This window comes from Bombina bombina, chromosome 7, assembly GCF_027579735.1.
Source record: "Bombina bombina isolate aBomBom1 chromosome 7, aBomBom1.pri, whole genome shotgun sequence".
In the NCBI taxonomy this organism is placed as follows: domain Eukaryota; kingdom Metazoa; phylum Chordata; class Amphibia; order Anura; family Bombinatoridae; genus Bombina; species Bombina bombina.
In genome coordinates this window covers 497,120,463-497,137,969 of record NC_069505.1, presented here as the reverse complement: position 1 = coordinate 497,137,969, position 17,507 = coordinate 497,120,463, and the positions used below count along the sequence as shown (strand labels likewise).

The 17,507-nt window shown below is 39.7% G+C and overlaps 1 protein-coding gene across 1 annotated transcript in view; it reads left to right on the top strand.

Moving 5' to 3' along the window:
- Window positions 1–17,186, top strand: part of LOC128666858 (cytochrome P450 2A4) — a 56,021-nt gene extending 38,835 nt beyond the window's left edge. Inside the window, exons 3-10 of the mRNA XM_053721658.1 lie at window positions 5,633–5,795; window positions 6,516–6,665; window positions 12,594–12,754; window positions 13,154–13,330; window positions 13,452–13,593; window positions 13,907–14,094; window positions 14,996–15,137; window positions 16,716–17,186. Of these exons, the coding sequence (XP_053577633.1) occupies window positions 5,633–5,795; window positions 6,516–6,665; window positions 12,594–12,754; window positions 13,154–13,330; window positions 13,452–13,593; window positions 13,907–14,094; window positions 14,996–15,137; window positions 16,716–16,897 (1,305 nt within the window). The 3' untranslated portion in view covers window positions 16,898–17,186. The remainder of the gene's footprint in view (window positions 1–5,632; window positions 5,796–6,515; window positions 6,666–12,593; window positions 12,755–13,153; window positions 13,331–13,451; window positions 13,594–13,906; window positions 14,095–14,995; window positions 15,138–16,715) is intronic.
- Window positions 17,187–17,507: the final 321 nt, after the last annotated feature.

The following is a 17,507-nucleotide window of genomic DNA, read 5'->3' as shown; positions in this document are numbered from 1 at the left end:
TAAAGGTTTAATCTCTACCCTATACATAACACTACAATCAGCCAAACATTCTTCTAAATCTCCTTTAATGGAGAAATGGGAAAGAGATATCAAAATAATGCATTCCAAAGAGGAATGGGAAGATATCTTTAAGAGCTCAAGCAGAGGTATGATCAGTGCAGATCTGAAAGAAAATTGCATCAAAACTGTTTATAGGTGGTATCTTACTCCAATGGTCACCTCACACTACACTCAAGCTGGCAGTAGAAATTGCTACAGAGGATGCGAGGAGGCAGGAACATATATACATATGTGGTGGGAATGCCCTCGGGTGCAATTGCTGTGGGCTAAGTTATCTAAATTGCTGAGTGAGGTGCTCTCAGAAAACATCACTTTGACCGCGACCCAAGCTTTATTAAATGAACATATAAAACCCTTCAATTCAGCCACGAACACATTTATACACATTCTCTGTACAGCTACTAGGATATGTGTGACACCCACATGGGGAGAGATTATGGAAAAAATTAAACTAATTCACAAACTATCTGAAACAGCCTCATTCATACAAGCTAACCACGAGCAATTTTTAAAGATCTGGAATTACTGGATCTTAAGTGGACACTAACCAGACATAGACTGAGAGGGTAGGAAAATTCATTGAATTGTGTTTTTGTATAGAAATATAAAATTCTGGTAACTGCTTTAACTTTATGAACACCAAGGTAAGATCTATAACATTCTAGGGGTAAGAGGAAGACAAATGACTGTAGATAGCTATAACTGTGTAGGAAAGGGGGGACTCTCCCCCCGGATCGACGGCGGATGGAATGGATGAGCAGGCAAGTTGATATTTTAAAGATGCATTGAGTGAGGGGGGAAGGGGAAAGTTTAAAGTTTATTGTTGATTGTTGTTATAATTCAGTGAAGGGGAGGGATGGATAGAAAAGTTTTTAAGAAAATGCAGCAGAGTGGCATGGAGAGAAAGGGGATATCAAGGAAAATTTCATATCTTCTGACAACGATCTGCTACATTCCCTAATCCATGGTGCTAATGTGGAGCGCATGTATTATCACACTAACTATTAGAACTTACAGATCTGACTATCCAACCATCAACTACTCTACTGGTGAACTTTGCTATCTTCAAACTCTGATAGTGGAAATATAATAAATATCATAGACTTCTAACTGAGAGACATTTTTCAGAAAATGGAGATGTTGATGTGTATATGGAAACTGTAAAAGATGTGATATACCCTGTATATGTTTTTGCAATAAAAAATTATTTCAATTAAAGGAACATAAAACCATAATTAAAACTTAGCTGTTTACTAGTATTTACTAATATTACTAGAACAAAGCAAATTTGATGATAAAAGTGATTGGAAAATTGTTAAAAATTGCATGCCCTATCGGAATCACAAAAGTTTAATTTTGACTAGACTGTCCCTTTAACAAAACACTTGTAACACCAGCCTATTGAGTAGCGAGCACATATAAAATGTTTTGATTAAAGGGACAGTAAACATTCAGAATAATGTTATATAATTCTGCACAATTATATTTATTCTGCAGAATTATATAACACTATTTTAGCGGTAACTTCAAAAATTAAAAGTATTTGCAGATTTTGTAGTGAAATGTTGGACTCCACTCCAGGATCTACTGAGCGGGTCCTCACAGTAGTGAAGGGCGAAACAGGAGAATGGTCACTTGGCAATGCAGGGTTTAATACTAGGCAGACAGCCTAATCTTTCCAGTACCAATGGGGTTAAGCAGAGAGTGGTCAGTGACAAGCAAAGTTCAATACCAGGGAGACAGTCCTATCCTTCACAGTAGAAAGGGTTAAAGCAGAGACTAGTCAGTGAAAAGTAGGGTTCGGCAACAAGTAGGCAATACAAGGTATCACAGCAGTTCAGGGGTTAAACAGGAGAGTAGTCAGTAACAAGCAGAGTTCAGCAACAAGTAGGCAATCCAATGTAACACAGCAGTTCAGATAAATAGCACCCAGGAAAGTGCAAGACTAACCTATACTTGGGCAATATTAGTAAGCAAAAGGAGGTACTTACAAAGGTGCATCAAAGGTGGCATCAAGGAGAAACACGGCGTGCGGTGATGACATCATCGCCGCATGCCCACAACCACCGCCACGTCCATGGCAATGGCCATGATAACAGAATGGAGCGGCGTGACATAGCCCCACTCCTAATGTTTACCTCCAGGAACCAAAGTCGGCTTGGAGGGGTGAGCAGCATGAAACCTGGAGACCAAAGAAGGAGCATGCACATCACAGTCAGGAACCCAGGAATTATCTGCCACAGAGTAACCCTTCCAGTGCACAAGGTATTAAAGTTGCCTGTGTCTGTATATGGAGTCCAAGATCTTAGCAACCTCATACTCGGGTTCACCTTGAATCAAGAGTGGAGGAGGAGGAGGTCTGAGTCGAGTAAATCTATCCGTGATGTAGGGCTTGAGCAGTGAGATGTGGAAGACTGGATGGATGTGCAGGGCTCTTGGCAAGGCCACTTTGTAGGCAACAGGAGAAATTATTTTGAGGACCTTATAAGGACTAATATACCGAGGCCCTAATTTATGACAGGGCTGACATAGGCGAACATGTCAAGTGAAGACCCAAACATGCTCACCTACTGAAAAGGCACGAATAGTTGCTCGATGATGGTCGGCATACCTCTTGTATCTAATGACAGCTGAACGTAACAGAGTGTATACGTTGCTAATGGGTAGTGAGGTCAGTAAAGCGACGTTCAGCAGCAGGAACCCCCGTAGACTGAGCTGAAAGAGGGAAGATGCGGGGTTGATAGCCTGCTGCGGCTTGAAATGGAGAACATCGTAGAGAAGAGTGCCAATGACTGTTCTTTGCTAGTTCAGCTAGGGGCAATAGTCCAGACCAATTGGTATGCTGAGAATTGACATAGGCTCTGAGAGAGGTTTTCGAGATTTTGATTCGTTCTATCCATTTGCCCATTAGTTTGAGGATATAGCCATAAGACAAGGAAACAGTGGTTTCAATCATTTTGCAAAAAGCTCTCCAAAAGGTAGAAACAAATTGAGGTCCTCTGTCAGAGACAATATTTACCGGTATACCATGAAGTCGTACCACATGTAGAAGAAATAGACTCAACAAGTCTTGGGCAGTAGTTAGCTTGATTAAGGGTACAAAATGAGCAAGTCTTGAAAATCGATCAACCACAACCCAGATAACCCTCAGAAGGAGGGAGGTCCACAACAAAATCCATGGCTATGGGTGTCCAAGTTTGTTTGGGTATGGTCAAAGGTTGAAGTAATTTTATTAACAGCAAACGTCTATCAAGCCTTGACATACTCTTGAGAGTAGGACACCAAACATGTTGAGAAAGAAGTTTAAAGGTTCTTGTCAAACCAGGATGACCTGATAGTTTGCTATCATGAGCCCAGGATAGCACAGGAGTGCGTGTGTTCGGAGGTACAAAAAAGATCTTAGGAGCCGTAGGGGCTTTGGGAGGTTTTCTTGACTGAGCACGTTGTAATCTTTTAGGAAGAGGCATGTTAAGCTGAGCAATCACACAGGAGGAGGGAATGATGTGTTCAATATGAGCTTTAGAAGAATCATTAGACTGAGGAAACTGACGGGAAAGATAAGATAAGAGACTATAAAATTAAAACGAGAAAAGAATAAGGTCCACCTGGCCTGTTGAGGATTGAGTCGATGAGCTGATTCTAAATACGTCAGGTTTTTGTGATCAGTGAGAATCTGAATGGGGTTGGCAATACCCTCTAGCCAATGTCGCCATTCAGTAAGGGCCATCTTAATGGCTAGGAGTTCACGATTCCTCACATCGTAATTCCTCTCTGCCGGGGAAAACCGTTTGGAGAAAAAGGCTGAAAGATGCAATTTGGAGGTTGAAGGGTTCCTTTGAGTTAAGACTGCACCAGCTCCTATTTCAGAGGCATCAACCTCTAGGGGGAACAGCAGGTCAGGATCAGGATGGCGTAGTACAGGAGCAGTACAAAAGGCCTTTTTTAGGAGAGAGAAGGTGTGCACAGCTACTGGAGGCCAATTCTTGCCGTCTCTGTTTCGTTTAGTCAGATCAGTAAGTGGAGCAACGATTCTGGAGAAATTATTTTTAAACTTGCGATAATCATTAGAAAACCCTAAGAACCTCTGTAGTTCCTTCAATGTGGTGGGTTGAGGCCATTCCAGGACTGCGGTTAGCTGTGTAGGGGCCATGGCAAAACCCTCCTTTGAAATAACATATCCAAGGAACTGGATCTGATCGAATTCGCATTTCTCCAACTTGGCTACCAGATAATTTAGCACGTGTTTCACTTGCTCATGATGCTCCAGGGTTGTGGAAAATATACTCTGGCGGAGATCCAAGAGAGAGAATTCTGCAGCAGAAGTGCGACCAGAGGTCCCGAATACAGAAGACAGTGCAGAAATGAAGGAATCTTCATCATTCAAGAGCTGAGCACTCTGTTCCAAAAGGCTAGAGCCTTGTCTTTCAATAAGGAAACAATAAAGGTGACCCATGACTGATGAGACTGGAAGGTATGAGAGTCATTGCGGAAATGCAGTCTGCACTGGTTGAGAAAGCCCCTACAATTGGTTGTGCCATCATATTTGTCAGGCAACGGTATCCTGGGTATACTGCCAGAAGCAGAGGAGGGGACCGTGGCACTAGCAGCAGGGATATGTTGTTTGGCAACAGAAACATGAGTAGTGGTTTTGTCTGCAGCAAGTGAGGAAAGCATAGCGGTAATGGTTTCCAATTTGGAATCCAGACTTTGCAGGTGTGTGGCGTGGGTTCTCTGCATTTGTCACTGGAGAGAGATTGCTCTTGCTACCTCATTTGGGTACATGGTCCAAGTATAATGAAATGCTTGTGGGATATTTCCCTATCAGACCAATCCTGGCTAGTATTCTTATTATCCCAGCGTCAAGTGGCAAGATAAGGAAATATCCCAGAAAAAAAATATAAAAGTAGAAAATGAGAAGGCAATCCAATGCTCACAGTAGTGAAAGGAGAAACCGGAGAATGGTCACTTGGCAATGCAGGGTTTAATACCAGACAGACAGTCCAATCCTTCACTGTACCAAAGGGGTTAAGCAGAGAGTGGTGAGTGATAAGCATAGTTCAATACCAGGGAGACAGTCCTATCCTTCACAGTAGCAAGGGGTAAAGCAGAGACTGGTCAGTGACAAGCAGAGTTCAGCAACAAGTAGGAAATACCATGTATCACAGCTGTTCAGGGGTTAAACAGGAAAGTAGTCAGTGACAAGCAGAGTTGAGAAACAAGTAGGCAATCCAATGTATCACAGCAGTTCAGGGGTTAACCAAGAGAGTAGTCAGTGACAATCAGAGTTCAGCAACAAGTAGGCAATCCAATGTAACACAGCAGTTCCGATAAATAGCACCCAAGAAAGTGCAAGACTAACCTATACTTGGGCAATATTAGTAAGCAAAAGGAGGTACTTACAAAAGTGCAGATTTGCGCCAAGGAGGACACACAGGTGTGATCTGGAGTGGCATCAAGGAGGGATAATAATAATTAGTTTAACCTGACTTTTATTTTTTAGTATTTTTAATCAATATGTAATTCCTCCAAATCAATATTTCATAAAATCTATCTTTGATCTTTCACTCCCTAGCTGAGCAAGACCTATGGATCCGTTTTTACCATCTATGTATTTAATATACGTGGAGTGGTGCTGATCGGTTATGAAGCCATTAAGGAAGCTTTGATTGACAACAGTGATGCATTTAGTGATAGAGGAATAATGGAAATGGCAGATGTACTCTTTAAAGATTACGGTAAGAGAATCAAATATGTTAGAAGGTGCTGCTTTATCTTCCCAAGACAAACAGGATTACTTTAGAGTCCATCCTGGAGTTAAACTACTTTAGAAGTCATTTGCACCTCATCAGACATCATCAGGCTTGTAAAGTCATCAGCTAAGGTACAAAATTCTGGGTGATGACTTCAGAAGGATTAGCAGATTACCTTACTGATTATTTCACAAGCATAAACAGCCAGTGAATGAGTCTAGAGTTATCTCATTTAAATATTTCGGCCTATGGGCCTAATTGAGGGTGGCTTCTGATGACTAGTCTGGAGTCATTGATTACTTCAGAATGACTCCAGGTTGATCATCATTTTTGACTAGGGTTGTTGTATGTTCTATCAAAAACAATCCACATATTCAAATATCTTTTAAACCAGCAAGATGTTTTTCAAGTGTGAAATATGTAGCAGACTCTATATTTGTGTATATGTCTTTGACTTGACACATTCCTTCATATCTTGATAGCGTTCATTATTTATTTTGCCTTCCCTTTCCATCACTTTTTTTATTTGTGTCCCTTCTCACTAATTAGAATTAAGTGAGGTCATACACCATAAGTGAAATATTAACAATTATCTAATATCATATATCATATGCACATGTTTAGCGCCTAATGGACACCAAGCCAACTGCTATGATAGACTCCCCCCTCCAGTAACCAAACAACACTATTTATAATTATTTTCAGGGATCATCTTTAGCAATGGTGAACGTTGGAAGACCATGCGTAGATTCTCTCTTACGACTTTGAGAAATTTTGGAATGGGAAAGAGGAGCATTGAAGAGAGGATCCAGGAAGAAACCATGTACCTTACAGAAGAATTTATGAAGTCCCAAGGTGGGAAGATATAGTCAGTATTAGGTTCTTTAAATTAAGATTATAGTTGACAAACAGACATGGGGGCCAGCTTATCAGTCAATCAGCCCCAATGCATCTATTTCCGAGTGAGCCTTCAGGCTCCCCGGAAACGGGAGTTAAGAAGCAGCGGTCTTAAGACAGCTGCTCCTTAACTCATACGCCTCCTCTAAGGCAGCGGACATCAGTCCGTACGATCAGGTTGATTGACACCGCCTAGCGAATCTGCAGGGGGCGGCATTGCACTGCTTGTGCTATGCTAAATGCTGACAGATTATACTGTCGGCATTCAGCAACGTCTGGCGGACATAATCCGCTACAGCGGATCATGTCCGCCAGACATTGATAAATCGGACCCATGGTGTTAAAATAAGATAAATTAGTTTGATAGAGATAGATGGGGAGAAGACATTTTGATAGGGTGATGAAAATCTATGGGCAGAAAGATATTAGAAAAATAGCCCCACAACAATGCCAGATTGTAAATATATCAACTGGGTTATGATTAGCCTAGAATTTAGTTTTAAATATTCATAGAAATAGATATTCTCTAAAGCTCGGGAGCAGATGTAAGTTCGTTTTGGACACATTTGCTGTCAAATTGTCACCTAATTCTATTCATATACAATAGTCATAATCTCAAATATGCTGTTACAATATTGTTGTATCAGAAACAATATTACCAGTTCTGGGGTTAGGGTTAGTAGGCTTCGGTTTTGGAGTTAGGGTTCTAGGCTTTGGTTTTGGAGTTAAGGATTAGCGGTTAGTTGTTCATGGTGTCTGTGAATGCTAGAGAGTGTTTCTAGAAATTTTAAATGAATGAACGACAGTCCTCTCTGACATAAAGGGGCTAACATAACTTGCATCCAATATTGCTATTGTAAGGAGGAAGCAGTGTCAGTTAGTACATTAATGCCTTTGAAATACATTCAAGGTTATGTTAAGGACAGGAACTATGTAAGCTAGGCTGCCATATTTAAACATTTTACTGGGTTGAAACATCCTTGGGTGAAGATCTTGAAATTAAACTGGTTTAGATGGTAACTGCTTTAATGGCCTTAATGGCCTGTTATCATGCATGTCATGGCCTGTGTGGGTGATGACAGGTGTTTGTCATGAAGGGAAATAGCTGAAACCAAAGTTGTTTTCAGCAATTCCCCTGAACTTCAAGCTCAGTTTAGTTCACTGGTTTTCAAACCTGTCCTGAGGCCTCAATAGGCCTGGTTTTCAGGATTACCTTAGATGAGAGCAGGCAAAATAAGCTTGTTTACTAATCAGCTGATTTTTTCACCTGTGCTCCTGGTCAGATATCCTCAAAATGTGGCCTATTAGGGAGGCCTGGGGACAGGTTTGAAAACCAGTGGTTTAGTGACATCACAAGAGGCGGTGCCAGTGTAGCTTCAACATAGCTGGATGGGGAAGGTTATTCAAACACTATCAAGAAAACCTTCTTTCAAATGGGGTAGTCTTGAAAAAGCAGCTCCCAAAAAATAAAAAATATGAAATATTTATAGTTTATTTTAAAGTGGAGATGCCTTGATTTTAAAATAGTATGTCATATTTTAGTGACACACACATTAGATATTCAGAATATTATTATATTTATATTTCATTGCATGTGAGAAGGCAGCAAAAAATGTTTACAAATGTATATTTTTGTTGGGATTTTAGTAAATTTAATTGAAAATATTATTATTATTATTATTATTATCATCAGGTATTTGTAGAGCACCAACAGATTCTGCAGCGCTATGAACATAGGCGGTATACAAGATAACATTTATAGGGATCAAATGGGTAGAGAGCCTGCCGAGAGTTGCACTGTTGTAGTCGGCTCTCATGAATGTGCTCATGAAGGTGATCTACAAACAGCTGGACTCATAGGCTTAAATGCTAAGGAGTTCAAGGGGATAGCAATGGAGTTAGGAAAGGCTAGTGTAGGTTGTATGCATCCCTGAACAGTAGAGTCTTTATGGAGTGCTTGAAGCAATCAAAACTAGGGGAGAGTCTTGTGGAGCGAGGCAGAGAGTTCCACAAGATGTGAGCCAGTCTGGAGAAGTCCTGTAAACAGGAATGTGAGGAGGTAACAAGAGAAGAGGCAAGTAGGAGATTGTGAGCAGAGTATCTGGAGACACGGTTTGAGATGTAGGAGGGAGCAGTGCAGTTGAGGGCCTTGTATGTCAGAATTTTGTAAGAATTTTGTATTTAATCCTCTAGGCAAGAGGAAGCCAGTGAAGGGATTGGCAGAGAGGTGCAGCAGATGAAGAGTGACATGTAAGGAAGATGAGCCTGGCAGAGGCATTCTTTATGGATTGTAAAAGAACTAGGAGGCAGCTAGGGAAACCAGAGAGGATGGGGTTGCAGTAGTCAAGGCAGGTAAGGATGAGAGAGTGGATTCAAATCGTAGTTGTGTCTTGTGTAAGGAAATGTCTAATTTTAGAGATGTTTTTTAGGTGGAAGCGGCAGGCTTTAGCCAAGGACTGAATGTGAGGAGTAAAAGAAAGATCTGAGTTAAGTATGACTCCAAGACATCGGGCATGCGGGGGGACATTTTAGAGATTTTCGAAGAAGGGGGGACAATAAGGATCTCAGTTTTGGAGAGATGTAGCTTAAGGTAGTGAGAGGACATCCAAGATGAGATATGAGAAAGACAGTTAGTGACACGGGAAAGCAAGGATGGTTATAGGTCTGGTACAGAGAGGTAGATTTAGGTGTCATCAGCATACAAATGATATTGAAACCCGTGGGACTTTATTAAGGAACCTAAAGATGACGTGTAGATTAAGAAGAGAAGATGACCAAGAAAAGAGCCTAGCATTACCCTAACAGAAAATGGTAACGGGGCACAGGATGTCCCAGAGAAGCTACACTAGGTACAGTTTGACAGATAGGAAGAGGACCACGAGAGAGCTGTGTAGCAAATGCCAAAGGATTGGAGGGTTTGGAGCAAGAGAGGGTGGTTGACAGTATTAAAGGCTGCAGACAGATCAAGGAGGATAAGCAGAGAGAAGTGGTCTTTGGATCATGCAGTAAGTAGTTCATTGGTAAGAATTGCTGTCTCTGTGGAGTGATGGGGCGAAATCTAGATTGCAGTGAGTCAAGGAGGGAGTTTAAAGTAAGGAAATGGGATAGATGTGCATATACTAGCTTTTCAAGAAACTTTGAGGCAAGAGGGAGTAAGGAAATAGGGTGGAAGTTAGATGGGGAGGTTGGATCGAGAGAAGGGTTTCTTTGAGGAAAGGTGTGACCAGTGCATGTTTTAAAGATGAGGGAAATATATCGGTGGTGAGGGAGAGTTTGAATATGTGTGTGAGTATAAGGGTAAGGGTAGAAGAGAGGGAGGGGAGTAGCTGTGAGGGGATGGGGTTGAGGGGACCGGTAGTAAGGTGAGAGGAAAGTATAAGGGCAGAAACCTCTTCCTCAGTAACAGGGGCAATAGAGCTAAATTTATGTCTATATAGGTTTTGGATGATTGTGAGCTTTTGAAGGGGTGGGAGACTGGTAGTATGTTGAGAGCTTATTTCATTTCTGATGGAATCAATTTTGTTATTGAAGTGGCTAGCAAAATCTTGAGCTGAGAGAGAAGTTGTATTAGGAGGTGGTGGTGGGCAGAGAAGAGTATTGAACATGACACAGACATTTTGGGTTTAAAGAGAGTAGAGATAAGAGTAGAGAAGTAATGTTGCTTATAAAGATTAAGGGCAGAATAATAGGAGTTCAAGATGAACTTGTAGTGAAGAAAGTCAGTTGAACTGAAATTTTCTCCAGTGTCGCTCAGCAGTATGGGAACATCTGTATATGTACAGTGTCAGAGGAGTATGCCAGGGCTGAGTTTGGGTGTATGATTTTTGAGCTATGGTAGGTGGGGCCAGCTTGTCAAGGACCGATGTAAGGGTGGAGTTATAGTGGCAGATAGATTGGCCAGGGCAGGAAAATGAGGGGATGGAAGAGAGGAGAGGTTCTAGAGAGCTAGCGAGCTTTTGTTGATCTAATTACTTAATGCTTCTGTAAAGTTTGGTTTGAGGGGTAGAAGGAGGGAGAGTTGTGGGGAGGGATGTGATGTTACAAGTGAGGAGATGATGGTCAGAAAGAAGAAAAGGGGAGTTAGTGGATCGATAGCTGAAAATAAGATCAAGGGACTGACCATCTTTGTGTGTGGGAGAGTCAGTCCATTGTGACAGGACAAAAGAGGAAGTGAGTTTCAGAAGTTGTTTTACAGAGGACGCAGTGGGATTGTCAACAGGGAAGTTGAAGTAATAGCCAGGTGACTAGTTGCTATTGGGATCATTTCAATAAATTGTTTTCAAAGGTACCCTAATTTGGAAGAGGGTCCAATACATCCTTTTGTGGGTTGTGCCATAGTAGAAATAAAAGCAAATAAAACTGACAGCTTTAGAAAGTGTGAGGGACAGGGGAGTTCCCTGGGCTGAACAGGGGAGTTCCCAGGGTATGTCTGACGTTCTCTAACAATTCTCATGATTTTACACAAGTTAGTCTCACTGATTTATTTCACCAGCTGTTTGCCGGTGAAGTTTGCTAAAGATTCACAATACACTTATTTAAAAGACATAAAGTAATGTATACTAAACTAGAGGCAAACGCAAGTTAAACTGTAGCGAAAGCATTTCACTTTGATTTGTATTTGGTGCAAACTGAGACTAAATATCAGTGCCAGTTGGTCTGCTGTTCACTTCACTCTCCTTGGTGAGATTCGGTATCCCAGAGAGCGTCATTTATTTTCAATGAAGGAATCGCTCATCTCTCTGGGACTTTCAAACTGGAGAATCTGGAGAATGATTATCGGGGCCCATTGAATGTAAAGAAGCTCTCTGGGATACAGAATTTCAAAGGGGATATTGAAATTAAAGGGATATGCAACCCACTTTTTTCATGCTTTAGATAGAGCATACAATTTTAAACAACTTTCTGATTTACTTTTATTATCAAATTTGCTTAATTGGTTTCCTTTGTTGAAGGGGCAGGAAAGCACTACTGGAAGCTAGCTGAACACATTATGTGAGTGAACGACAAGAGGCATATATGTGCAGTTACTAATAGCTACCAGTAGTGGATTGCTGCTCCTGAGCCTACCTAGGTTTGCTTTTCAACAAAAAGAACTAAGCAAATTAGATAATAGAAGTAGAAGTTGGAAAGTTGTTTAAAATGGTATGCTCAATCTGAAAGTAAATTTTTGGTTTCATGTCCCTTTAACAGAAGACTACCTAACACAAATATAAATTCTCAGATTGCAGAAAATACAAATGAAACTGAAATGTTTTCACTACAATTAAAATTGCATTTGTTTCTAGTTTAGTATACATACCTTTATGTCAGTTAAATAAGTATATTGAGAATTTTGAGCAAACCACATGCATATAGCTTAGAAGATACATTAGTGAGACTGAAGGTGTAAAATATTATTTTAATTTTACATAGAACACATGCAAAGTGTAATGTGACAGTATGATCTTAATTTGTTACACTGAAACTGTTAAAGCATAATCAGGAATTGTAAAATCCCTAAACTAAATATACTGCTGTATACAGAATCTAAATGCATTAAAATACAAAATAGAAAGTGCAAAGCTTAAATTTAATGAAACTTAAGGACATAATCTGATATCTAAAGTAATATAAAATCCAAAGCACAAAGTGTCAATGTAACAAAACTTGCATGGCATGCAGTGCTATATTGCACTGGGCCTGTCTTTCCTTCACATCCAGAAATGCAGGGAAATGCAGTTAAGTATAAAATCTGCCTTTTTAGAATCTTGTGAGTGATCTAGCAGTGCTGGAGGCTCATTATAGAACATCTCATTTGAGTGGAGAGCTTTAGATCATCAGGCCACCAATGTAAACCTAAACCTAAGTTTGTTCTTTGTATGCCTAACTTTGTGAATTTATTGACAGGTACCTCATTTGATCCAACATACTTGCTGGGGTTGTCTGTCTCCAATATCATCTGCTCCATTGTCTTTGGTGAGCGTTTTGACTACAAAGACAAGAAGTTTACTTCTCTTCTGTTCAACCTCAAAGAAATGTCAAGAATGCTCAACTCCAGCTCCGGACAGGTAAGTGTTGAAGGTGAAAGATAAATGTAAAGAATGGGGGGGAAACAGTGATTTCGTTTTCATACTGCTGTAAATCATTCATATTACAACCATCAAGTTTCAATAGTCATTACTGTTTATGACAAGAGGTTTCACTTTAATACAGGAGAAAATATATTATAGCAATAAATAAAAGATTTTTTATGGTAAAAGCAATCAGACAGTGAAACTATTCCGAGGATAGGGCTAAATGGCTAGGCATTTTTAAAGGTAATACTCAGTTCAGTTGCAAGGTTTATCTTTTAAAATATGGTTCAAAAGGGATCTGTAAAGGTTGAATTTGATGGACTTTTTGTTTTCTTTCAACATCTGTTATTCTGTTACTCTATGATCCTTTTTCATATATCTCTCTGATTATAGATTGTCAACCTCTTCCCGCATCTGTCTCAGTATCTGCCGGGTCCTCACCAGAAAATCTTCCAGTGTTTTCAAATGATAAAAGACTTTTCTTTGGATTCAGTGAAAGCTCATAAAGAGACACTGGATAAGAACTGCCCCAGGGACTTAATTGACTGTTTTCTCTTGAAGATGGAGGAGGTGATTTTAATATATATGTGGCTCATTTTGTGTTTAGAATTGTCATGCTCTTATGTATTGAGCTTATTTGGCAGAGAAAGGAAGTTTGTATAATTTTAATCTATTTCTATCCATTTAACAGGAAAAGAATAATCCCAACACAGAATTTCATAATGAGAATTTAGTTGGAACCATTCATGATCTGTTTTTTGCTGGGACAGAGACCTCAAGCGTAACAATAAAATACGGATTCTTGATCTTGCTAAAATACCCTGATATACAAGGTAACATCAATCATCTGAAGGTCTTCTTGTTATTGTCTAACTAGAGACTTTTAAAAGGAAAACAACTGACACTTAATTTTAGCCTTTCCGGCCTTCATCTAAAATTCCTTATTTTTATACCTTTAGAAAGGCACAAACTACTAAAGTAAATGGTTAACCACAATAAGACATTGTGAAGAATGCACCTGCCCAAACACTATAGAGTATACCGTATAACGAGTATAAACATTTCAATGCATTCCCTTGTTTTGTTTTTAATTTTGAATTGTAAGCATGTTGTTTTTTTTTTGTTTTTTTTACAATTTGTCTTTAGAGAAGCTGCACAAAGAGATAGATTGTGTTATAGGGCAGAATCGGTGTCCATCAATGGAGGATCGCAACAAAATGCCTTACACAGATGCCGTGATCCATGAGCTTCAGAGGTTTGCTGATATTGTCCCTATGGGGCTTGGTCATGGAGCCAGCAAGGACACAACCTTCAGAGGGTATCATATTCCCAAGGTCAGAATAATTGTAACATGTTACCAGCTACCTTGTTTAGATTAGAGAACAATTGTCTTATGAGGCTGTTGCTACAAAGTTTTCCTTCAAAATGGCACAAATGTTCTAATGACAGTGACATGTTTATAGGCTCAATCTGTGTTAGAACACTTCACCTAGAAGGGACTGAGCCATTAATGTCACTGTCATTAGTACACTTTGTTCCTAGCAGGGACTGAGACCAATATTTTGCTTTCATTAGTACACTTCATCCCTATGAGAGATTGATCCCCATACATATGCCACTGTCATTAGTACATTTTGGTGCTAGCAGTTACTGAGCCCATGAAAAATCTCATTAGTACACTTTGGCCCTAGCAGAAACTGAACCCATTAGCATGTCACTGTCATTAGAACACTTTGGCCCCTAGCAGGAACTGAGCCCATAAACAGGTCCCTGCTGTTACTACATTTTGGCCATAGCAGGGGATGAGTCCATAAACCTGTCTGCTATTAGTACACTATTGCCCTAGCAGAGACTTAAAGGTAGATTTATTAAATGTCAGACGGACATGATCCACCGTAGCCCGCATTTAACAATGCATTTAACATTGCACAAGCATTTCTAGTGAAATGCTTGTGCAATGCGGCCCCCTGCACATGTAGGGCCAATCAGCCGCTAGCAGGGGATGTCAATCATCCCGATTGTATCTGATCGGGATGATTGCAGTCCGCCACCTCAGAGGTGGTGGAGAAGTTAAGGAGCAGCGGTGTTATGAACGCTGCTTCTTAACTTCTGTTTCTGGCAAGTACGGGGGTAGATTGCTGCATCCGCTGCTTGATAAATCTACCCTTTAAAATATGTCACCAACAGAATTGCAGGGTAAATTGAAGAGGTTTAGTAATCCTTTCTTTCTTTAAGGGTACTCTGGTGGTTCCCCTTTTGACCTCTGTCTTGAAAGATCCCAAATACTTCAAGAATCCTCATCAGTTTGATCCTGGGCACTTTCTTGATGAAAATGGCTGCTTAAAGAAAAATGACGCCTTCATTCCATTCTCTCTAGGTAACAACCCTATGTCAAATTCACAGATGATTGGTAGCTGTTGTTTTCTGAGAAATGGTCATAGAACGCTGGTCACAGAATTGTAGGCAACTACAAAAAAATTGCAGGTATTCACTAGAAATATGGGTTTAAAGGGACAGTGAAGTCCAAAAAAAACTTTCATGTTTCAAATAGGGAATGTAATTTTAAAAAACTTTCCTCTTTACTTTTATCACCAATTTTGCTTTGTTCTCTTGGTATTCTTAGTTGAAAGCTAAACCTAGGAGGTTCATATGCTAATTTCTTAGACCTTGAAGGCCACCTTTAATCTAAATGCATTTTGATAGTTTTTCACCACTAGAGGGCATTAGTTCACGTGTTTCATATAGATAACATTGAGCTCATGCACGTGAATTTACCACGGAGACAGCTCTGATTGGCTAAAATGCAAGTCTGTCAAAAGAACTGAAATAAGGGGGCAGTCTGCTGAGGCTTAGATACAACGTAATTACAGAGGTAAAACGTGTAATTAAAACTGGGGAATTGGTAATTTAACCCTTTGGCTGCTAAGCCATTTCCCACCTGGGTGCTAAACTGGTTTTTAACTTTTTTTTTTTTTTTAAATATATTTATTTTTAACTTTTTTACATTTTTTTTACAGATCGCCAATACTGTTGGAAAGGTTAGGTGATTACCTTTCCAACAGTGGGTCTTGGGGGTCTGTAGCTGCTTAGACGCCTGAGATACAGGCTTCTAAGCAGCATGCCCCCATCTCCCTATACTTGTCATTGTAAACTTTAAATAAAGTTGCGTGGTGACGTCATTGCGCGTGATATCACCGTGCAAAATGTCAAGCCCCGGCTATGCCTGTCACTATACAGGCCAGATCGCCGGGGTGGGAGTAGATGGGAACCCCCAGATTGCCCTCAAGGTGGGTAAGTGCTACTGACAGCTCTGAGCCGTCGTTTGCACTCAAGGGGTTAAGGGATTATCTATCTTTTAAAACAACAAAAATTCTGGTGTTGACTGTCCCTTTAAATTCCAATAGTGGGTACTTTTTCTGGTTTGGAAAAAAAAAAGTCTGACATACATCTTCCAGTTCAAATTGACATCTTTATTTTGGAATTCTTTAATGAAATGTAGCTCCATTCCATGAATCAGCATTGTTTGCAACAATGTTGTACATATAGTGTTCAAGACACGTGCATGCTCTTGAGCCTACCTTAGTATGCTCTCATGGAAAGAAGTTTCAACATGGGATTGCAGAACAAAGAAGTGAAATTAATAGCAGAAGTAAAGTAGATAGTTTATTAATAGTGTATGTTCTATCTGAATCATCAAAGTTTAATTTTGGCTTTCGTGTCCCTTTAATTAAAGGGACATCAATTAAAATCATCTTGCTGGTGGGGGGTTGGCATGTAGGCCAGCACCAACCATCTGCAGTGGTGGAAAGATAGACTTTTAAGAGCAGTTTTGGGAGGTGAGCTTTCTGTAGACTATGAAAACATTTCATAAAAAATTATGAATAAAAAAAATGATGTTCTTATTGGCTAAAAGTTTATCTCAAAATTTTTTGATGTGGCTTCTTTCTCACTCCAGGAAAACGTGCTTGTGCTGGGGAAGCCCTGGCACGTATGGAGATCTTTCTCTTCCTTACAACTATTCTTCAGAAGTTCACACTGAAAACCACAATGAATGTAGAGGACATTGAAATCACCCCAGAACCTAATAGTAACGCATCAAGGCCTCGTGACTACACAATGTACGTTGTTCCTCGTTGATGTCTAACTATATTTGGTAGTGAGTTAAATTAGAATTAGAGATGGACCAATAATGTTACCCAGAAAACAAATGAATTGATACAACCTATAATTATAACATACTGTACATATAAGTGCTCTAGGGTTTTTCTTTTGTTTTGTTTTTTAGTACCAATATCTACATACATTTTAGCCCAAATATGTAATGTTTGAAAGAAGCTGACCCCTTAAAATAAAATATGTTAACTGTCAGAGAATTTCTTGTACAATTAGTTAATTGAATTTATTAAAAAAAATACAATGACCAAAATGTTGTCCATATATTGATATTGGTTTACTTTTATTTTATTGTGTTTAGACCATGCACCATTTTCTAAGCCTCCTTATAAGTCCACTTGGGTATGTAGTCTGTGGGGCTATGCACAATATTCTTGGTGACAAATTGAGTTGTAATCTATGTCATGACATAAGTACCACACTTACTGCTACTGATATCTGTTACTATACATCCATGTATCCAGCTGTTTTTTCCTGTTGTGTTACTGCATTGTTATCCTACCTTTAAATAACCAATCCAATCATGTTCCACTTTTATTACGATAAGTAATATACAAGAAAATATTATAATACC